This window comes from Rhipicephalus sanguineus, chromosome 8 (genome assembly GCF_013339695.2).
Source record: "Rhipicephalus sanguineus isolate Rsan-2018 chromosome 8, BIME_Rsan_1.4, whole genome shotgun sequence".
Classification (NCBI taxonomy): domain Eukaryota; kingdom Metazoa; phylum Arthropoda; class Arachnida; order Ixodida; family Ixodidae; genus Rhipicephalus; species Rhipicephalus sanguineus.
In genome coordinates, this window is record NC_051183.1 from 18,236,079 (window position 1) to 18,259,241 (window position 23,163).

Consider the following 23,163-nt stretch of genomic DNA (forward strand, 5'->3'; position numbering starts at 1 on the left):
AATGGGTGGCCGGCTTTAAACCACCAACTCGTTATGCAGTTCACATGGTGTGACGCCCGATGGCGATATACGCTTGTACCCTGTTTTACTGCGATATTACATCTCGGACTGTGACACATGTACACAGGACGCGTATGTTTGTGAAGCATTAAAGTTAATTTCACTGCAGTTCCAAGCAATGGAGTGGCTCTGTGGTAGAACACCTGCTTGCAGCGCAGACGGCCCGGGTTCGATTCTCACTCGAACCTAAGATTTTTCTATTGTTTATTTTATAGAAGATGATATCGCTCACAACCGACGCCGACACCGGAATTTCTGCGGAATGAGCTCCTTAACGCTATCGCGTTAAAACTGCAGCTGATTGCGTCTTACGGGCTGCTCACAAGTGTAAGGCGGGCATGCTAAGCAAAACGCGGCTGTGTACTGTCTTTAGCTCTGCACAAAATACTGTGTTTCCATTCGCTTGTGTGAGTGCTTGTAACACATAAAATCAAAATTCAGCAAACAATCATTTAAAAAACGTTACTGTGTACAGACGTCACAATTTGTGTCCTATATTTCACGCGTCATTCAAAACAGACACGTGAAACAGAAGCGTCACCCTTTCCACTTTATTTTTGACGGCGCAATCTGAGTATTGGTCGAATTGGGGTTTGAGGCAATTCGACATATGCTCGCGTGTTCCATCTCACATTGCTCATGATAGTACATTTCCTGTTAGGGATGCTCACGCCAGCTTCAACCACTCGCGTGTGGTGAGGATGAACATACAAGATCGCGCCCCTGGACCGGTATTTTGAAGCGATGCTTTTTCCAATGTTATTGCCTTTTCGAACTTTGGCAGTGCTCAGAATGGCAGTCTGCCCACATTATCAACGGGATCACCCAGCCCTGAGCGGTGGATGATAAGACTAGAATGGAATTGAGTGTAAACGCATTGCTATGATGTACCAGCCCTGGGAATCTTGTCAGTCCTGAATGCGTGCCTAAGATAGTTGTAAACCTGTCGTCGCAGAATGGGATCCAAGCTACAGAGATAGGTGTACATACAAAACTTGTCAAATTTATTTTATTCACGTGTAAGATAACATATGTGGCCTGTAACGGGTGAAAGCAACTAAGTCAGTTATAGATCCTAACTTTCAGAGAGATGACGCCACCCCCCCCCTCCAATTTTGGCTACTTTGATTCTTGTTAGAACATTGGCTTGACCTTGCGTGAAGCACTTTTGAGCCTATAGTGTTCCATTGTCTCATTCAAGTGTCTTGTTAAGTGTTTTCATCAATGCGTAAGGCAATGCTTTCATTTCCTGCTGTATTCAGTGCCATTACTTATTATTCAAGCTCCTTAGTAAGTTCCTTTATAACAAATGTTTTAGTTATTGACTCGCAGTAGACACCATGTAAGACATGATGTATAACCATAGAGCAAATCGGATTTTATCTTCAGCAGTTTAATTAACCGAAGTTTTATACTGCATTTACGGGGGAAACGTAACAAAACTGAAGTTGTTTTGCTGATTCAGTAAATGAGCCTGTTAGGGTTTGTCGTAAAAAGGAAGTCTACTGTGTTGGTGTTAAGTGTTTTTGTTTATAGCTTGTATAAAAATGTGTTCTTATTGTATGACATAGTATTGCTCACTCCTTTTGTTAATGGAAACTTGTGACCCAGTGTGCTGTATCAATGTTAAGTTTTCGAATCTTGGTAAGGCACTTGGCTGCAAGACAGTTAACAGAAATGTCAGTTATGGCAGTACATGTGCCTCCACTGCTTTTTTACTCCCTCAAGGGTGTAAACTCTCTCCTTACACTTTAAAAACAGATGTGCGATTTGGGGGTGTATTTGTGACATACAGTAATTGTCTATCGTGCAGACTTTTCATTGCTTTAACACAGCACACCCGGTATTTTCAGCTCATGAGCTGTGTACGCTACTAGGGTGACATAGCATTCATGATACAAAAGTTGCAAGCACCAAGTTTGTAAGGAATTAAGGAAAAGTTAGACAATATTTTTGTGTGACAGAGTCTTCCAAAAAGGTGAAACTCTTTTTTTGAAAAAAGTTATGTACTGCCTGAGTATGTGCCACTGCTTGAGGCATCATTAAGCTTACATAGTTTTCAGAACGAATATTGGTTAACTCAACAGAACCTTGTGTCTTCATTGTTGCTAGATACAATTAAATGAATCCAATGAACGATTAGGCCAAGGAAAGCATAGGGGATGTTAACTGTTACTTTTGACTGCAGTGTAGTAATTATAACGTAAATTGAAATGAATTAAAGTGGAGAAAAAAATGCCCCTTCCGTCGGTGGTATCCGAACCCACAACCTTCGAATTGCGCCTCTGATGCTCTATCAGTTGAGCTATGACGGAAGGCACTTACTCGTCCACCTTGTTTAGTATTCCTTTACGTGTAATCCTTTACGTGTAATCCCTGTTAGCCAGCGCTGCTCGTAGCCAAGGCAGCAGGTGTGGAACACTTCTTTTTAGCCAGATTGCATCACATAGCATGTGATCTTTGCAAGATGAGGCAACTGACCAATAAACCCTCACATGCTAACCTAAGGCATTAAAGGGACACTAAATAGAAACAATGAATTGGTTTAGATTGATAAAATGTGCTCGAAGAACTCTTGTGTAGTTTATTTAACCACCATAGGTTTATTATTAGATGAGAAAACCAAGTTCAAAGTTTCATTTTTAAATTTCGCGCCTAACTTTGTAATTCGTGACGTAAAATATTTCAAAGAGCATTTAGCGTATTTTGGCGCCACTGGCTCGACGAAATTTTCACAAACTCATTATGTCAAGTCTCTGGCCCCCTCAGACGACAATGTACTTCGATTTAACCGATTAGAAACTACGTAGACCCAAGCAAGCGCCGTCAAAAATATGTGACGTCACGGCAAATGGTGCGGGAATTCCAAGGTGGCGTCGCCACCTGTATTTTCTTTTTACGCGTTTTCTCTCTTATTAAGTGTCTTCTCGCAGCAAGTGTGGTGTTTTTGGTATCGTGGAAGACTACTTTACTAATGCGAGAAAAATCTTTTTGCTCTTTAGTGTCCCTTTAAGTCTGTCGGGGCGAGGCCCACACTATGAATGAACAAAGGAAGCGAAATAATGTAGCCGACACAACCAGCATGCATGTTTTGCATCACTTGATTTGGGAATTCACTGGATTGCACTTTCGAAGATACTTCATCTCAAAGTATTTTTGTTCAAGGCACCTGGATGTTCCTAATATCAAATATGCCCAAAACTAAGAGTGCAATCTTTTTTTTTTATGGTGCATTTAATTACTTCTGAAAGATATGGATAGCATTCCGAGTACACAGTTTACAACACGCCAAGCTACCTGCTGTTATATTTCTCGTATGCATATGTTTCTCATACCACCTATTTCTCGCATCATATAGTTCTCACATCGTATATTACTCTCCCTTTATCGCCTGACTAGGACATAGGAACATAATAAGTGAACCAGTTATTGCATGTTTACCCACTTACGCTAGCTGGCTCCTTCATGCCATCCTCAGCTTGGCGCAGAACTTCTTGCAGCCCCACTGCCTTACCAAGACTGTCAAGTTATTTAGCAAACACTCTAGCTTTGCCAAGTACTATTTAATTTTCTATTTTATGGCAGCTCAGATGTTTTGTGAGCCCTCCCCCCCTTTTGCCTTTTATTTTATTTAATCTCACGTGGTGTAACAGCATGCCGAACCTTTGTCAGAGTTTGAAATTTTCTACAGGGACCATGGCGTGCCTTTTGTATGGAGCGCGTCGCACTCGCTGCATTTCTGCTTGCTAAACGGAGTAGTGCTGCCTACAACTGAAAGCGAAAGCCTGTGGCAAACATTGGTCATATTGATCCCTGTTACAGCATATTCCAATGACATAGTCCCTGATGAAGATGAATGCAAAGTGTGTTGCGACGGAAGGTTTTGTGTCCGCAAAAGAGTGTATGTTGTGACAGTAAGTGGCCGTGCGCTTTCACTCTAGCATTCATCTTTCAAGCTTGTCGGAGATTCTGGAAGTGAAGCCTTTGGACAGCATTGAGTAGTATGTTCGCTAGGTTAAGATCATCGTGCTCTCGCAGTTGTTTAGTTTCTTTTTCTTCCCATGTTAATTTCTGTAACATCTTTTTTTAGAAAAGTGATAGCTAACCAGGATGTCATGCTCACAGCTGCTTTCTCTTCATGCGAGGCTACGCGATTATTTTTTTAATAGCAATGTGTGAAGTCTCATTGTCATTAAATCCATGTAGCACAATGTCATGTATAAGAAAGTAGTACCTGTGGTTTTGTGATTTTTCAGATCAACATAGTAGACATACTTGCATAATCTGGCATTGTGTGTGTTCATTGCATGTCACATTTTGTTCACCCACTCGCACAATTTAATTGCCAGAGCATGAACTTAGCACCTGATAAAGAGAGCTGGGTATTTTTAAGTTATTGCAAAGTCCTGAAGTCATTTAAGGAGGAGGATGTTATTCTGCATACTGCGTTCGCATTTGTATTGCTGGAATGCTGCTGCTTTGAGGAAGGCCTTGTGTGCAGCACTGTTTCGTTACCCTTTGTTGGCTGTTTCGTTGAACACGCCAGCAGCAAATGTAGTTGTTGATTATCTTGTGCAGTTACGTCAACCATTCGTTCTTTGTACATCCGCCTGCCTTGACAAGCATAGTTAAAAGTCTGATTTATATTTCCAGCCCAATTAAAGAGGCTTTTAGTGTGTACAGTATTCTGGTATATGCAAGCGTATTAGTGAAATACAGGGTCACCAGATGCCTGTTACATCTTGCAATGCTTGGTCTAACCACAATTATAGACAAACTCTCGTTCCGCCGCGGTGGTACAGTGGTTACGGTGCTCGGCCGCTGACCCAAAAGTTGCAGGCTTGTTCCCAGCCGCGGCAGTCACATTTCGATGGAGGCCAAATGCTAGAGGCCCGTGTGCTGTGCAATGTCAGTGCACGTTAAAAAAAAACACCAGGTGGTCGAAATTTTTGGAGCCCTCCACTATGGCTTGCCTCATAATCCTATCGTGGTTTTAGCATGTAAAACCCCGCAAATTATTATTAGAGACAAATTCTTTTGTGTTGTACAAGTATTGTTGCCGCAAAAATTATTTTAAAGGACAACACATTCATGATTACACCACTGACAAAAACAGCGAAGTACTATCCATTCCAATATGGTAGTATGAACTATGATAGTCTGATTGAGCTCCATGCCAGTAGGTGGCGTGACCACCTCATTCTTTCACATTTACGCTCTTCGTGTTGACCCGGTATTTCACCAGTGCACTTATGTGCACCAGATCAAAAGCCTCTATTGTCATCGCATCGCGTTTTGCGTCTTTCAAGCTAAAGCCATACTGCGAAATCCAACTTGCATCTTGTGTATAATTTGTGGACATGCCACTCAGTTGGCCGGTGCATTGTGTACCGGGAGTGTTGTTCATCACTTTGTGGCGATGTCCAAGTCATCTTTCATTTGCCCTCGACAAAAATCTCAGGCAAACACAGTACAATATTTCATTTTTTTCCCCGTTTTAGACTGCCCTGATAAATGCAAATGCGTTGTATCGTTTTTACCAGCTTAAGGTGTGTTCATGGTTTGTTCCTTCCTTTTCATCGGTGGCTTAGCCAGAGAGAAGTTGTTCTTTCCTTTCATCATTTTCTTTTTGCCACTTAGCACCTTTTCATGCCTTCATGTGTTTCTTTTGAATGCGTTGATGTTTCCCGTTCAGCGGCCTTCCACAAATGAGTGACATATTGTGCACAAAGTCTCAATGAGCTGAGAAGCTTGATTCGAACCTGCTCACGTGATAGAGAAAAGAACAACGTTGCATTTTTCAGCAGTGTGAACTGTTATACTACTTTGAGGCTACAAGACTCTTTGACTGTTTTATTTGATGAGCGTAACTTGATTGTTAGTGAAGGCACTGGGCACTTCGAAACCGTGAAGTCATGAAGGCATTGAAACTGCTTCAATGACAGGTGAACAAGATTTCCTAGACAGTTTTAACACACTTATTTCGAGAGTTTTAGCACACTGTGTTCTGACAATGTGTTCTAGCTAAGAAAGCTGTGTGGTCGTAAGCACCCAAACAGTGGCATTGAAAAAGTTGTGCCTTTCCAGCAGGTTTCTCGCAGGAGGGCAGTGCAGTATTAAGAGTGTAAAATGGGTTTGGTGAAGCCAAATAATATTGAAGACTTGTGAAAACTCTTTAATAATAGAGAGTTGATAATACTGCTTAATAATGAGTTGCTGAAACCACCTAATAAATAATACTTGCTAAAACTCTCGTAATACAGAGTTCCTAAACCCATGTATTAATAAATATTTGCTTAAACTCGCTGATCCTGATGAGTCACTAAAACTGTCTGAAGACGGATGCTTGCTAAAACTCTAATAATGGAGAGGCACTTGCTAAAACCATATTGTAATGGTGACTTGCAAATAAAGCTATTTAGTAATATGTAGTTACTAAAATCATCTAATTGAGACTTGCTCAGACTCTCACAATAGAGAGTTGCTAGAACTGTCTAATATTATTGAGTAGCAAAAAACCATCCAGAAATGGAGACCTCAGAAACTCTTAACACAGCTGCTTCAACCATCTATAATAAACATTTGCTAGAACTAGAGCTACTAAAACTCTCTAAGGCAAAAAAATTGCTAAAACATTTTTACAATGGAGTACTTTTTAAAACTTGCGCTCAGTATGTTCGTGAATTTTCACCAGGCTTCTCACAGCTGAGAAGCATGTTAGCGTACTGTGAAATGTGATTTGCTAAAAGTCTCTATTAATGGAGAAATGATAAAGCTTCACTTGCGAAGAACTTCGGCTGAACCTATAACTTTTTGGAATACTAGAGACGTTGATCGGAGCAGCAGCAATGGTAGTGACACCTTACAATGCTGCATACAACCAAAACAGGCACAGCTGTTATTTTAATGAACAACTGTCATCTACTTAGCTGCTGGCATAAATGTGTTGGCAACAACATGCTCTTCATGTAGGTATTTATTGCTGTTTTTTTTTTTTGCAATGCTGTTATTAGTGAACAGTAAATTACACATTTGCTGAGGCGCATAAATGTGATTTGCTAAAAGTCTCTATTAATGGAGAAATGATAAAGCTTCACTTGCGAAGAACTTCGGCTGAACCTATAACTTTTTGGAATACTAGAGACGTTGATCGGAGCAGCAGCAATGGTAGTGACACCTTACAATGCTGCATACAAGCAAAACAGGCACAGCTGTTATTTTAATGAACAACTGTCATCTACTTAGCTGCTGGCATAAATGTGTTGGCAACAACATGCTCTTCATGTAGGTATTTATTGCTGTTTTTTTTTTTTTTGCAATGCTGTTATCAGTGAACAGTAAATTACACATTTGCTGAGGCGCATAATTTCTGAAAAGGCTTTTTTTTTACTTGTGAAGTGTTACTATGTCTCGCTCCCAATTCATTTAGACACTACGCCTGTATTTGCGTATTGAGAAAAAAATATTATATTCGTTTGTAAGATGGTGAGTTCCAATTGGGTAGCGCTCCCATGGTGTGCACTTAATGACATAAGTCATTTTATGATGGCAGTGCAAGGGAGCAATGCAGCAAAGCTTTAGCTTTAGTGGCAAGTCTAGACTTATGTTGAACTATCCTCATGAATGTTAGTGCGTTGGCAAATGTCCTACTCTGTTTACGTGCATCAGCGTGCAAATGGAATCGCTATGAATTCTAGAGCATTCATAGTATTGACAAGTTAGTTCTCATTCGGGTTGAAAAGTATCAAATACTCTGATTTTTGTGCCTTTAAACGTAGTGCAATGGAACATGATTTTTGTCAGTTAAGAAACTATGCATGTTCACACTTTCAAGTGTTCCCGATCAAATTGTTATTGTTTGCTTGCTGATACACTAATGCAGTCTGAGTGCACTATTGTGATTTGTCTGTGCTCTGTCGCACATCACAAAGGCATCACAGAGCTCTGAGCTATGTCTGAGCTCGCTTGGGGGTAATTTCTGCATTTCATTGTAGAAGCATTTTTATCAATGCACATTGAAGAACACATATTTGCGTTTGATTTTCCTGTGTTGCTGCTTTAAAGGAAAGTGTTCACAAGTTGCGTGCCCATTCAAATAAGGCACCTAAACTTTTTTTTTCTTTTTCTTCCATTTCGAGCACTCGGAGCCCATCGTAGCGGTCTTGAGGATGCCGTTGAGATGTCCTCGTTTTAACACTGAATTTGTGGCAACTTTTTCACAAGCTAAGTGTTGCGAATGAAGGCATTCAAGTACTGACATAGTGTTCCTATCTATTTCCAGACCTCGAGCAATTTGAAATACCGACAAAGCCAGCAGTCGTACATCTCTAAAATCAATTGTCATCTCAACACATCCATACACTATCCAAGGATAAGAGTTCTAGGACTGTGTACATAAACGAGTCGAACATTTTGCTCCAGAAATTTATCTTCCTAATTGCTGTATATCGGAGGTTGTTACATTGTTGAATTCCACGTAACTGAATTGCGGGGGCTGCTACAGCCTAAGTCTTCTTTTTATTCAAGCTAAAATGACTTGTCTCAAATCTCAAAGTGTGACATGGGTCACGATCCATAAAGAGCAACAAGATTTTTCACGTCTGAATAAGAATTGTACATCATCTGAGTCGATTGTTTGAGGCCCATTTCTTTACACGTACGATCATGACTTGTGTCTTGGCCTTTGGTGTTACTTAGAAGGAACGCTTGAGTTACAAAAAGCACTTTACGTCATACTACCCCTGTTCTCGAAATATGCCCCAAGTATATCTCGGAATGTTGGCAGCGTGCCTGCCTGCTCTTGCATTGACACATATTACTGTACATAACACACGAAACAAATCTATATTTTTATCTGTCTGTCCCCATAATAGATCTATATGTAGCATGCTTATTATGTTGTGTGCATGTTGATCCTGGTCATCTTTATCTGCCGAAGCAAAGGAGCGATGCGTCCCCCCGTGGATGTTTCTATCAGTTACATTGTAACACACCACATCCGTGTGTACACTGATTTATGTGTGTTTGTTTTCTTATCGTGTAAATATGTACATAGCCCAGTTTTTTGTTACTCAAGAGAAGGAACAGTTTGGCTAAAGCACGTGTGCTGATTGTGTGACGCTTGTGTGTGTACGTGTCTTGCGGGCAATGTGCGACACGTCTATGTGGCTTCTGTGTCGCTTATGTGTTGCCGTGTCACGCTTAAGAGAGGTGTCATGTCTGACGGCCCTTATGATTGGGGATGTGTGACCTGTGAGCGTTCAGAGAAGAACATAATGCTGCCTTCTTTCCCTTGGAATGTGAAGGAATACAGATTAAATATGTGCTGCAGATGGAAACCCTGTGCAGTCATTTGTCCATGTGAGTCTCTGGGGTTTTCAATGAGCCACAACCTGAGGTTGGGCCCGACCCTTGTAAACATACTTTCACAGCTTATCACGTGTGATATGGATTTTATACAGATATTATAGAACATCTACTTTGATATAATGAATATCAATATGATAAAATATAAGATAAAATACAGTTGATACTGTTTATAAGAAAGCCACGACCTGCAAGGACATACCTTTGTTGTTGTTTAATATTTGTTTAAACACATAACCGTCACATGCTGGTATCGACAACAAACATTGCGTGTATGCATTTTTTCTGGTTGACCTCCCTGCCTTTCTCTCGTTTTATTATATCTCTCTCTCTCTTGAGTGTTGGAAGAATGAAGATTAGGACAGGAACGAATAGAGCTGGACACAAGAATGACAGCGCCCTGTCATTCTTTCACCGTCCAGTGTCCAGTGCTGTTTGTTCCCGTCCTAGTCGTGTACCAACCAGCCTAGTTGGGTGTACTTCTGCAAGAATGAAGATAATTTTGTATAGAATACGAGTTCGTTATATTGAGTTACGTGCTAACAGGAAATTGCACACTACAATAATTGGCTCATTGGATCTTGTCTTCCCATGGAAGTATACACGCTGTTGTATTTTAATTGCCACATGCTGGGACACTTTTCAAAATTAATGATGCCAAATAAGCGATGAGAACATTGACTGCTTTTGGTGGTATTTGCATCAGGCCTGCAAGAAACACTGGAAAATATTATCATTGCAGTTAGCAGACACGCCACTCCCCCTTTTTTTTAGATACAGTGAAACCTCGGTGATACGAATCTCACGGGACCACCAAAAATATTCGTATCATCCGAATTTCGTATCACCAGAAAGCATGGAAAAGGCATGTGTGATCGCAAATAAAACCATTAGTTGCAAGTTAGCGCTGTGTGTGTGCGTCCCTCTTCTCTGTCTCTGTCGTGGTGCGCTACGCCGTACGAATTATGAATCCTAACCAACTAGCCCGGCAACGTGCCTTAGCAGACAAAAGAAAGCTGGCGTACATTTTCATTTATTGTTTGTCAGGGCTGCGGCAACGTCAGGAAGAATCCTGAATGATTGTCATTTAATGTTTTAGATGTCGGCAATCATACCAGCACTCGTAAATATACGGCCCGCACGTGCGCATTTAATTAATGAACCAGGTGCGTTGTGACCCGCGACACTCGAGGCCATTACGCGTCTCTGAAGGTTTATTCTGACCGTAAGAAAAGTGTTTTTCTTACACCGTGATTCTGACAATTTGGCGGTGTGGCGCACGTGCCCACGCTTGCGTTCCCGTGCTTGGCACATCTTCCGCGACAGCGCGAACAGCACCTCTTCGAACCTAGGTGGTAGATGTTCATATGAAACGTCTCTAGGTGGAAATCTGTTCGCAACAACCATACTCCATTACATTGAGGCCAATGGGCCTTGGCCGGGACCAACAAAAAATTCGTATCACCCCGAAATTCGTATGAGCTGTGATCGTATCACCGAGGTTTCACTGTATTGAGAATATCAAGTGTACTGTGATGTGAGGTACCATTTACAATGAATAAACAAATCGGTAAAATCAAAAGTCAGTTTTCTGTAATTGTTTAATATAGTCTACTTGCTTCATAAAATCGGTCCTTTGGTTTAAATGCCACTTCCTTGATTGGCCAACAATACATACATAAGAAGGACCACTAGAAAGCAAGAAGACATTGAGGTGAACTAAAAGATAATTGGAAAATACTACTGTACGAAGAGCCAGCCTTGAAACAAATAGAAATTCTGAATGGCTACACAGGCATTTAAGTAAGGAAGCTCTTGGATTTTCATTCATGTCATAGCGTTTAGCTAGTATTGCTTCAGTTAAGTTTTTATTCACTCATTTTCTTTTATAACCGACAGTGTGGCCAATCCCCGTCGTGTGTGTGAGCCAGTTTCCCTAGGAGACAAAACATTCTGGCTTTTTTCCTCCCTCGCTCTCTCTCTCAATTTGTATGATGATGATGAGTAAACTTTATTGGCACGTGCGTGCATTTCTTGCGCCAACTATTACAAGCCATAGTTGACTTGGCCATCCTGATCCATCTGATACAGGCTCTACAAATGCTAGTCAATACGCTCTCACTTAGTTAAAAATATCGGGCGAAACAACGCGGAACTCGCGTCACCAGTGACGTCACAGCTGTGAGTGTGTTGGAAAGGGGGCACACTGATGCATGATCATCACGGTGACCATTGCGTGCTTGCGTGTACTACGTCCTAGTAGTACTAGTAGTAATCCAGCATGTCCAAACACAACAAGACACCCCCCCCCCCCCCGCTTCCGCTTATGAGGCGATACGCGTTCGGCTTCTGAACGTTCGGTTCCGGCCTCCATGGTTCCGGCAAACGCAATTGGCCCGAAGCCAGCTGCTCGTCGTCGAACAGCTAGTTCGTCCTGGTCAATATTGCGTAGGGTGAAAGGTGGTTTCTGGCCAATTGCGTGAGCGAGAATAGCGAACTTTCAAACCGAACGAAGACTGATTGCGCACAAACTTCCCTTCAAAGTTCGATTAAATTGCCACTTTTTTGCTGATGGTTTTGATGTGCTTACGATGGCGTGCCGCCTCATGCATAATAATAATAAAAAAAATCATACATTGTGAAGTAAAAAAAAACCTTCCCCAGGTGAGGCTCGAACTCACAACCCCGGCATAGCTCACGAAGCACTGTCGTATAAGTACCGTGCGCTAACCAATTGCGCCACTGGGGAGACGCGGCGCACTAGCTGTTAAACGTGGGCAAACCTATATTGCTACCCCCCCCCCCCCCCCGCCCCCCCAACTTTTCTTCCACGCTGCCACTGCCAGATGCATGAGCGCTCGTTGTTCATTTCGACTTCATAATCATTTGTCAGTCGGCGCCGCGACATCTATTCATCGCGGGAGCGGCGTTCGATTCGCGATAGCAATAAGTTCCCCGAGACGCCTTTCCGTGCGAAGGTGTAACATGAAGTTGCTCATTACCCTTTAATCCCCTTATCCCTTTCTCACCTCAACCCCAACAGCGGCCAATAGTCGTTTCTTTCAATAAAGGTCACATTCATTCATTCAGTGGCCTGAATCGTCGCCTGAATAATTTCTTCTTCGCGATTATAAGTGGTCACAAATTCGTAAGAATAGCATACTGTATTTTTGTACGCGCTTGAAGAACAAGGACACAGAAAGGCACACACACACCCACAAAGATATAACAACTGTGGTGCAATTGTGCTCCCACCACAGCATGCACCACAGTTCAGAAAGGAAATTCAGGGAGATGTGCAGGGGAAGAGGGCAGCTTGAAGAGGTAATAAATTCTTGAACACGGGGTGTCGCTGGAGCCACGTGCGGTTTAGAGTTACTGTATATGCTACCTTTAGGTAGCGGTAGCATATACAGTAACTCTAGTGCGGTTTCCACAAGCGGTTATTGTCTTCTTCAAGGCTGCAATAGTTGTGAGCGCTATCGCTTGTGGTTTTGTGTTTGCCTCTCTGTGTCCTTGTTTTTCAAGCGCGTCCAAAATCGTGGTCCAAAAATACAGTAAGCTGTTAAAGTTTTCCTTCAATAAACAGACTTTTTCTGGTTGCCGCCATAATCCCCTCCGGGCTGCGGTAAAGTCCCTAGATTATAGGGACATAAATATGCGTGACCTCCCAAAATGTACTGCCGAAGGAGCGACGTCAGCGGCCTGGTAGCGCTTTCGTGCCACAGTTCAGAAAGGAAATCCAAACAAGGGAGATGTTAAGGGGAAGATGGCAGCTTGAAGATATGGTAAATATTTGAATACGGGGTGTCGCTGGAGCCACGTCAGCACTAGAGTTACTGTATATGCTACTTAGGTAGCATATACAGTGACTCTAGTCAGCACTAAAGCCCCTCCATGCGTTTTCCGAGTAGACGCGATGGAGGGGCTTTAGTCAGCACTAGAGTTACTTTAGGTAACTCTAGTCAGCACGTGCCGATTTCCACAAGTGCTCATGTCTTCTTCAGCAGCAGGAGAAGATATATGACGACTTGTCGAAACGTTGACGCCCCGTGTTCAAGGATTTATCATCACTCCAAAAAGGAGATGTAAGGAAGATCGCTAGCCTTTCATGTTTGTCCTCGAATTTGTTTTTCTGTGCCCCTACAAACATGGCGGTTGTCTTGCTTCAGTCTTTTGGTGGCAATCTTACTCCACAGCGTGACTAGTGGTGTGCTCTCTCCAGCGTATGTGTAGTCGCGGGAGTTTGTTTTGCGGGCTTTTGTTGTGGTTTGTTTTATTCAGTGGTGTTGCGTGCTCGTCGTGTGCTCGTGTTTTGGACCGCCCAACTCGGCAAAGCCGCGCTATGGCTCCTTCACTGCGCAGCTCAGGTAAAACACCCAGTTCCTGCCTTGACTCATTTTGTTGTAGTCAAACAAAATGAGCGCAGGGTTGGCTTGTGGGGTCGCAGTTGGTAAAAGTGCTACGTCGATAGTGCGCAGCTTGCTTTGACCGCGTTTTGATGACGGCTTTGTGGCCGTGAAAAACAGGCTGCATCAAAAGTTTCAGTATTCCTTGTTCCCCCCCCTCATTCGCTACATGTGAAACGGAAATGCCTGATCGTCCCAACGTTAAGTTGCGATCGTGTCTCTAATAACGGCTGCGCCGTCACTTCCTTGTTGTACTACGTCCGCGACTAAGTTGTGTATTTTGCTCGATTAAACGAAGCTGGTCCATCCGTCTCCGAACCGTAGCAATGACTTTTCGCACGAGACATTGCACTGACATCATAGAAAGTGTCCGCGATGTATTAGCAGGACTTGAAGCAGGATATGAAGACGTGTTCTTTGGCTGAGTTGCGTCCAATTTTTCGTACTTCGGTGCTCAGGTACGAACTTCAACGTATCTGTCAATGAATATGAATCGCAGAGGATAAGTACTAACCAGCTGAGGACTAGCCGTAAAGACGTTGCCCGAGTCCGCGGATATAAGTGTCATACTAGGGACCGTAGTCATACAGCGGTGTAAAGGTAAAACTTCATTTACAACACTGGTCGCTTGGCGGAAAATCCGCAGTTGAAGCAAAGCCACGGAACGGAGCAAGGAACCAATCACGATTGAGAAATTCGATCTCGATTCAAATAGTCCCCACGCGATAGGTGTATTATTCATTTGCGTTGGTTTGCTGTTATTGGGGTGTTATTGAGGTGTTATCGGGGCTTGAGCAGGGGCAAGGTTACCTGTGGTATCTGAGTACTCGTTTTTTTTTTTTTTTTTCGAGGTATCAACTTTGTGGGCGTGCTGCGTTGTAGATTAAGCTCTGAAGCTGCGGTCAGTGTATCCACACCAACATTGACTACACCATCATAAAATGCTTGACGTTTACAGCTTCTTTGCAGTTGTATAGATGTTACAAATCTTCATTTTGCATTTTATGGGATGGAGAAGTAGCTTTCAGAGACTATATGTACATTTGCTGACCGCTTTTCTCAAAGGAAAAGTTTTCAAACCTCTTGATTATTCTGACCTTACTGCTGAAGTGACATCATTTCATGAAATCAGTGTACCACAGTAACTCAAAATTCATGCAACTCTTGTTGCATGAATATTTTACGAATACACATCATAGACATGTCCGTTTATGGCATAGAGTGTTATTGCTGCGGCCACAGAACTAAAGGTGCCTGCTCACGGCATCTTTACACCACAAAATGTGAGCGAGTATTTCACCAAACAATTGACACGTTGAATAAGCGAACAGTCCTTAGCACAATTTCAGAAATTTAAGTACTTACCCTTCAGCTTTGACAGTATTCCTCATATTCTGAGGTTGGCTGGATTTGTCGGTGCACTCCACACCTTTTCTGTCCCTCTTATGTGAAAAACTTACTCTCTCTTCAGCACATGCAATGGCTATTCTGACGAACTGGTTCTGCAGAAGTACACATGTTGGAGTTCATATAACGAATGGGAAAAATTGTTCACTCGTACAGTGCAGAAAGGCATTGGTATGGGGTAGGACTCCCAGACTAGGGTGTTTATTTCGACAACCGGGAAGCCTTCTGAGAAGTCCGTATAGATTTCAGTTCGAGCTTCATGATACTAATGGGTGGATTGCCGAGGCTGTTATTGGTAACAAAAGAGGCAATGACAGATGCGCCTATGGAAAGACTGCACAGTGTGTTAATGTAGTGTAACCAGTAGGCATTACCTTCCTTTGTCATGTGTTTGCACTGTTACTCCTTCCTTTTTTTTTTGTTAATGTATATAAGGAGAGGTTGGTGCCGATGTGTGGCGCCGGCTACTCCTTTGCTCTTGCATAATAGTTGCCATCGCAAAGTAAAGAACAAACCCAAAGCTATAAAAAGGCATATAGAAGAACACTCAGTTCTTCAATACAAAGAAGTGTCTACTCAATACAAAAGTTTACAAAATACAAAAAATCACACAAATGAAATGTCCGCACACAACATAAAAGTTCGCCAAGATGTTGTCACAGCCAATCATATGTCGCTTGCAGATTGTCTCCTAAATACCATGCTCTAGCCGCGAAAGTTATGTTTTCGTGAAAAATTCTGCACAAACACGAAATTACAAGAAACATGTAGCCAGATATACCGATTGATAATAATGCTAACAAAATTTTTATCAGATCTAGTACCTTTTTGATATATTTTATTCCTCCAAAAATTGGACTAGTTGCACGCAGCATTGTATTTAAAAATTTCTGTAGGCCATGGGCACAATACTTTTATTTTTAAATTGGTCTGCTAATATTTCGTTCTGTTTATCACTGAACTCGTGTTTCATATTTTGAATGCTTTCTTCCATCTCCAGCGAAGGTTCCCAGACGGGCAGCCCAACTTGCGACTGCCAGGATAGAGCAGCCAAGCATTGCACACAGCTCCCCAAGGAGGCGCTCCCATCTGCAGAGCAGCAGAGATTCTTCCAGACAGAGAGTCGCATCTCAATCTTCAACCCCACAACGTCAGCAGAAGGTGTCAAGACCCATCGGCATTGCTTGTGCTCAGAGGATCCCCAAGGTGACGGGGGACAGTCATCTTAAAGACACTGGTGACAATGTTTGTGACCTGGCCCATAGCAGCACGAAGAAGGCACAGTCGCAAAAAAAGCTGCCTGAGAGGGTGTCGGGAGAACCTGCGCCCGCATCGAACGCTGCAAACCACGACGAAGATGCCAACACTCCCACCAAGAAGGCCAAGTTGCAGCAATCACCTGGGAAGACATCAGAGAAACCCGACAGTCGTCTTAAGGAGACTGGTGACAACGTTCGTGACCTGGCCCGTAGCAGCACAAAGAAGGCAAAGTCTCGAAAATTGTCACCTAATAGGGTGTTAGGAGAACCTGTGCCCGAATTGAACACTGCAAACCGCAACGAAGTTGCAGACACGGCCAACGAGAAGGCCAGGTTGCAGCAGTCACCTGGGAAGGCGTCACAGAAACCCGACAATCGTCCTAAAGACACTGGTAACAATGTTCATGACCTGGCCCATAGCAGCACGAAGGAGGCAAAGTCGCAAAGATCGCCACCTAACAGGATGTCAGGAAAATCTGCGCCCGAATCAAACACTGCAAAAAACCGCGACGAAGTTGGCGACACGGCCAATGAGAAGGCCAGGTTGCAGCAATCACCTGGCAAGGTGTCACAAAATCGTGACAGTCATCTTAAGGACACTGGTGACGATGTTCGTGACCTAGCCCATGGCAGCACTGAAGAAGATGCAGTTGCAAACATCGCTACCAAAGAGGGTGTCTGGAAAACCTGCGGCCGAGTCGAATGCTGCAAACTGCGACGAAGTTGGCGACACGGCCAGTGAGAAAGCTAGGCTGCAGCAATCACCCGGGAAGGCGTCCCAGAAACCCATGCTTAGGTCAAGCACTGGTGAAGCTGGTGAAGTTGACAGTCCGGCCCACACGAGTAAGGTAGGGTTGCGGAAGATACCTGATAGAGTGCTACAAAAATCAGTGACTAAGGTGAACGCTAAAAGCTCTCACAACAATGATGCAGCCTGTCGCAAGAAAGTGAACTTGCAGAACTCACCTGGGAAAGTACCACAGAAACCTGTGCTTAAATCGGCTGCTGAAAAGTCTAATATCAATGATGCAGCCTGCAGCAAGAAGGCAGAGTTGCATAAATCACTCACTAGGGTGCTACGAGAACCTGTGCTCAAGTTAGAGCCTGAAGACTCGAACGATCCTGACGATCCAGCATGCAACTTAAGGGACACGATCCATACATCGTATTTTACTGCACTACGAGCACCTGTGCTGAATGTAGAGGCTGAAGACTTGGATAACTCACCCCAAAGCAAGAAGGCAAGGTTACTGAGATCAGCTGATAAGGTGCCACAGAAACTCGAGTCGGATACGGAAGACTCGACCGACATTGATGACCCTGCTCACGGGAAGGCGAAGTTGCGCAAATCGTCCCCTGGGATTCCGTGGGATCGTGTCCTTGAGTCAGACACTGACGACTCTGACGACTTTGACGACCCTACGTGGGGCAAGAAGACGAAATGGGTGAGATCGCCCGACAGGGTGCCAAGAAAAGCCACGCTCGGGTCAAATGCCGAATCTAGTCAAAGCGTACAGTCGAGACATTTTCAGGAGGAGAAACGTAGAGGATCTAACAGATTTGCAGGAAAGGTTGGGAGAGATGGCATTTCTGTGAAACGGGAACGTAGTGAAGAAGAAGAGAATACACAAACTGTAAAAGGTTGCGAGGAAGCACTCAGTCCAGTCACTGGCAGCTCGGACACCACCCAGCAAACAGAGAGGCAAGCTGAAGAACCTCACTATGAAACAAGGACCCTGGCACCACCATTTAGAAAACCCGAGTAAGTTTACATACAGTTTGGCACTTACTTGAAATTTTCATTGTTAAGTCTCTACGTCCTTTAGAACATAGTGTAATTAATTTTAACTGATAAAGAATTGCATAGCCTTTAGAAGACCTGGTCAAAAGCTGTGGCATCATGGCAAGTTGGTGCGGAAACTTCAATGTGGCAGTGCCATCTATGTATTCTTCTTGCATGTTTTCTGACTGACCAGGTGTCATCTTGTAGCAAGAGCAGTGCTTTTCGTGTTTTGAAAGGGTGACTTACTAATACGTGCATAATAATTTTTATCTGTTGTGTCCCATTAACGGGAGCACAGTGTATGTAAGCACCAACCTATGGTTTAACTCACCCACATTTCTCATTTTTCTTTCACTGCAGTTCCAAGATGAGGAACACTGCGTACAAGTGCTCTGTGAGGGGATGCCCGCACGCCAACGAAGAGAGCCCTGTTGGCCTCTGGCTCTTTCCACTTCCCGATGAAATGGACGAAGCGTTACTTCGCTCTGAGTGGCTGCGACACGTGCCCATCGACGACACTATCAACACGCCGCTAAGTCCACGCGTGTGCTTTAAGCACTTTGACGCAAGGAAGCACTTCGTGTCATTGAAGCATCGCATTTTAGGACTCAAGTTAGACGCTGTCCCGACCAAATTGCTACAACCTTTGAAAATCCCGAGAAAAGGCAAGCTCAGCAATGCATTCCGTCGTTTGCCCAAACTCACTCAGTGCGCTTCAGGCACTAACCTTGGGCAGGTCAGCACATCCACAATTGGTGTGGGACAGATGCCTCAGTCCATGACAGCTCCCAGAGAAGTGCAAAAATTGCAGTCCACCACTTGTGCCACCATGATGCAGGAGCCACAATCTACTGCTTCTGCTGACATTTTAGAAGAAGCTCGATCCGTAACAGCTGGAACAGCACAGGAATCACAGCCCCCAACTACTCCAGTCATGGTGCAGGAGTCGAAGTTCGTGACTTCTGCCGATTTCGATGTGGAGCCTCATTCAGTAACAGCTTCTGGAGCAGCACACAAATCGCAGTCAACGACTGCCACTTCACCTACTGCTACAGTGCAGCAGTCACAGTCTATGATTTTTGCCGATGTCTGTTCAGAGTCTCAGTCTGTGGAAACTGATGGGGAACCACAAAAATCACAGTCTATAACTTCAGCTGTTGTTGCAGCAGAAACTCAGTCCATGACAGCTGCCGGAGTAGCACAGGAATCGGAGTCCATAACTTCTGCGGATGACAGTTTGGCGTCTCAGCCTATGGAAACTGAAGAAGCACGGAAATCACAGTCCACTACTACTGCCACCAATATGCAGGAACCACATTCTATGACTTTAACGGATGTTGCAGCAGAAACTCAGTCCATGAAGGCTGTTGATGTAGCACAGGAATTGCATCCCACAGCTACTGTGGTGCAGGAGTCGCAGTCCATAACATCTGCGGATAGTCAGTTCAGAGTCTCAGCCTGTGGAAACTGATGAAGAAGCTTGGAAATCGCAGTCCACTGTTATTACCACCTTCAGTATGCAGGAACCAGTGTCTGTGACTTCAGCTGATGACGCAGCAGAAACTCGGTCCATGACGACTGCTGGCAGTAGCACAAAAATTGCAGTGCACATCTACTGCTACTATGGTGCAGGAGTCGCAGTCCGTGACGTTTGATGATGTCAGTTCGCAGTCTTTGCCTGTGGCAATTGATGAACAAGCGCGCAAAATGCAGACCACTATTGCTGCCACAATGGCACAGGAATCGCAGTCTATGACTTTAGCTGATGTCGCAGCAGAAACTCAGTCTATGACTGCTGCTGGAGTAACACAGGAATCCCAGTCCACAGCTACTGCTACCGTGGTGCATGTGTCACGGTCCATGACTTTTGACAATGTCAGTTTGGAGTCTCAGCCTGTGGCAACTGATGGAGAAGCCCCGAAATCGCAGTCCACTATTAGTGCCACAATTGTGCAGGAACCACAGTCTCTCACTTTAGCTTATATCGCAGCAGAAACTCAGTCCATGACGGCTGCGGGAGTACCACAGGAATCACAGTCTATAGCTACAGCTAATGTGGTGGAGGAGTTGCAGTCCATGATTGCCAGTGGTGGTGCAGAGTCAACAGCTGCCAATGGCATGGAGTTGCAGTGCACAACTACTGCAGGGGTGCAGGAATTGCAGTCCATGATGTCGGGCACTGTTGGTATGCAGTCTCAGTTTGTGACAGCTTCTGGAGCAGCACGGGAATTGCAGCCAACCGCCGTGGGGTCTCAGTCCATATGTACTGCTGTGGTGCAGAAGTCGCAGTCCATGACTTTTGCCGATGTCAGTGTGAAATCTGCTGGAGTAGTGCAGGAATCGCAGTCCAGAACTGTTGCTGCCAAACTACTGGCGCCAGAGACCATGTCCTTTGTTCATGAGGGTGTGGAGTCTCAGTCTGTGACGGCAGCTGGAGCAGCACAGGAATCACAGTCCACGACTAATGCTACCATGGTGCTGGAGCCACAGTCTCTAACCTTAGCGAATGTTGCAGTGGAAACTGAGTCCATAACAGTTGCTGGAGCAGCACAAGATGTGCAGTCCACCGCTTCCAGTGTCTCCGAATTACCTTCTACAACTACTGCTTCCATGATGGAGGCAACACAGTCAGAAGCACTACATGATGTAGCAGCAGAAGCGCAGTTCATGACTCCTGCTTCAGAAGCACATGAATCAGAGTTCATAGCTGACACTGCCATGAAATTGCAGTCTGGAACTACTACTTCCATGGGGCAGGAGCCACATTCCATCACTCTTGCCAATGTCACCGTGGAGTCTCAGTCTGTGAGAGCAGATGGAACAGTACAGGAATTGCAGTCCATAACTAGCGCTGCCATGGTTCAGGAGCCAAAGTCTATGACTTTACCGAAGGTTGCAGCAGAAACCAATTTAACGGCTGCTGGAGCAGTACAAGAATTGCTCTCTACAGCTTCCGCTGCCACCAAGTTTCATTCTACAACTACTGCTTCTGTGATGGAGGCACCACAGTCAGAAGCACAGTTCATGACCGCTGCTCCAGAAGCACAAGGATCAGAGTCCACAGCAGCTGCTGCTATGGGATTAGAGTCCACAACTGCTACTTCTAAGAAGCAGAAGCCACAGTTCCAAGCGTTACCCGATGTTCCAGCAGACACTCTGTCCACGACTGCTGCTCCGGAAGCACGTGAATCAGAGTCCACAGCTGCTGCTGCCATGGTGCAGGAGCCAGATTCCATGACTGCCACTGATGTCATTACAGAGTCTAAGTGCGTGACAGCTTCTGGAGCAGCACAGGAATCGCACTCCACGACTGTCGCTGGCGTCGAATTGAAGCCCACAGCTACTTTGGCTAAGGAAAGGGAGTTGCAGTCCATGATTTTTCCCGATCGAGCATGCAGACATTCAGTCCAGGACTGCTGCTGAAGGAGCACAAAAATCACAGTCCGCAACAGTCACTGCTACAAAGCCAGATTTAACTACCAATTCCATGGGACAGGAGCCACAGTGCAAGCTATTAGATGTCATTCCAGAGTCTCAATCTGCAATTGCCATTGATGTGGGGTGCGAATCGCAATCTAAATCTGTTGCTCCTGCGATAGAGGAAATTAGTCGTTTGACTACACAGGAATCGCAGTCCACAACAACCATTGACGTAAAAGATGAACTAGAGTCGACGACTGTAGCCGCCAATGAAGACGAATTTCAGTCTATGACGGGCGTAGAAAGAGAGGAATGTGAGCCCATGTCTGGTGTTGACGGAGTGCAGGAATTGCGGACTGCAACTACTGTTGGTGTCGAGTCAGAATCACAGTGCACAAATTCCATCAGCTCTGTAACAGGGTTGGCAGCAGACAGTAACTCAAAGCCTGCAGCTAAGTTTTGGCTCCATTTTCCTGATTCAGATGATGAATCGGAGGCGGAAGAGCAGAATGTAGCTGATGTTCCCAGTAGCTCGACACCAGTGAGAACAGAAAGTCTCGAGGAAGCAACCGAGTGCTGTCCCGCAGTCATCACAGAGCCCATTCATCAAAGAGATGACAGAAACACTGGAATTTGCAAAGATGTGCCCTTAGAAAGCCCTACAGAGAAGTACATTCTTAAGTCTGCACCCATGCAAGCCACCAGTGTGTCAGACAAGCTGGCGGAACAGGCCGAAGAGATTGCTAGTTACTTGGCCACTCACAATCCTGTTGATTATGTGGACGAAAGCACTGTTAGCATTTGTGCAAGCCCGGCAGGCAGCTGTGACTCTGATGTCGATGAGAATCTCCGCAAGCAGGTCACGTCTGTTCCTAATGAAGCACTGGTTCCTTTGACTCGAGACATTTCAGTGGCCAACAATAAGATGTCAGACACCATGCCTAACAAATTGCCAGAATTTCACCTACGAATGCAGCCCCAAGCATCAAAGGGTGCTGTAACGTCATGTCCAGCAGCACAGACATACTCTACAAATAAGCCTACTGATACCATCACTGAAAGAACGGTGAAGCGGGGAACGAATGTCAACATTCAAAGGGATTATCCTGCTCCTCATCACTTTGGCAATAGTAGAAGCAGTGCTTCCACCTCTGCAATCCGCACAGCTGTAGAGAAGCCACCTGCATCAGGTGTACGAACAAAGGCGCCGCTTCTGAGAGAAGTCGCAGTGCCCAGTGCAGCTGCACTCAGTCGCAGTCTCGGTAACCTCACCAATTCGAGAAACCGTACAACGGAGAGGAACCAACGTGACAGTGTTTGCGAAAGAGGGCCGCCACATTTTTCTCCGCAGAGCTGTAGCAGTGCTCAAAAGGGTGACAGATATTTCTCGAGCCGTGCTGTCGGTACACCTGCTGTGAAAGCCACAAGCGCTAAGAACAGCCGGCCGACAGTTTCTGCC

General features: G+C 44.5%; 1 protein-coding gene and 1 non-coding gene across 2 annotated transcripts; one reads left to right on the top strand and one right to left on the bottom strand.

Annotated features, from left to right (window-relative positions):
• Positions 1-12,082: 12,082 nt before the first annotated feature.
• On the bottom strand, positions 12,083-12,175 carry Trnai-uau (transfer RNA isoleucine (anticodon UAU)). The gene is given in 2 exon segments: positions 12,083-12,118; positions 12,138-12,175. It is a non-coding gene; the product is annotated as a tRNA-Ile (tRNA).
• A 1,480-nt stretch (positions 12,176-13,655) lies between these two features.
• On the top strand, positions 13,656-19,755 carry LOC119401501 (uncharacterized). Its single transcript, XM_037668354.2, has 3 exons — positions 13,656-13,796; positions 16,243-18,263; positions 18,645-19,755. Exons 2-3 carry the CDS (start codon positions 17,128-17,130, stop codon positions 19,753-19,755), a joined length of 2,247 nt encoding a protein of 748 aa, XP_037524282.1. The 5' UTR covers positions 13,656-13,796; positions 16,243-17,127.
• The last annotated feature ends 3,408 nt before the right edge of the window (positions 19,756-23,163 follow it).

Bases quoted from the DNA above. Each gene is read 5' to 3' on its own strand.
- LOC119401501 (XM_037668354.2), top strand. From the start codon at position 17,128: ATGGCAGCACTGAAGAAGATGCAGTTGCAAACATCGCTACCAAAGAGG. The intron at 18,264-18,644 runs GTAAGTTTACAT...CTTTCACTGCAG, and splicing joins CCACCATTTAGAAAACCCGA to TTCCAAGATGAGGAACACTG.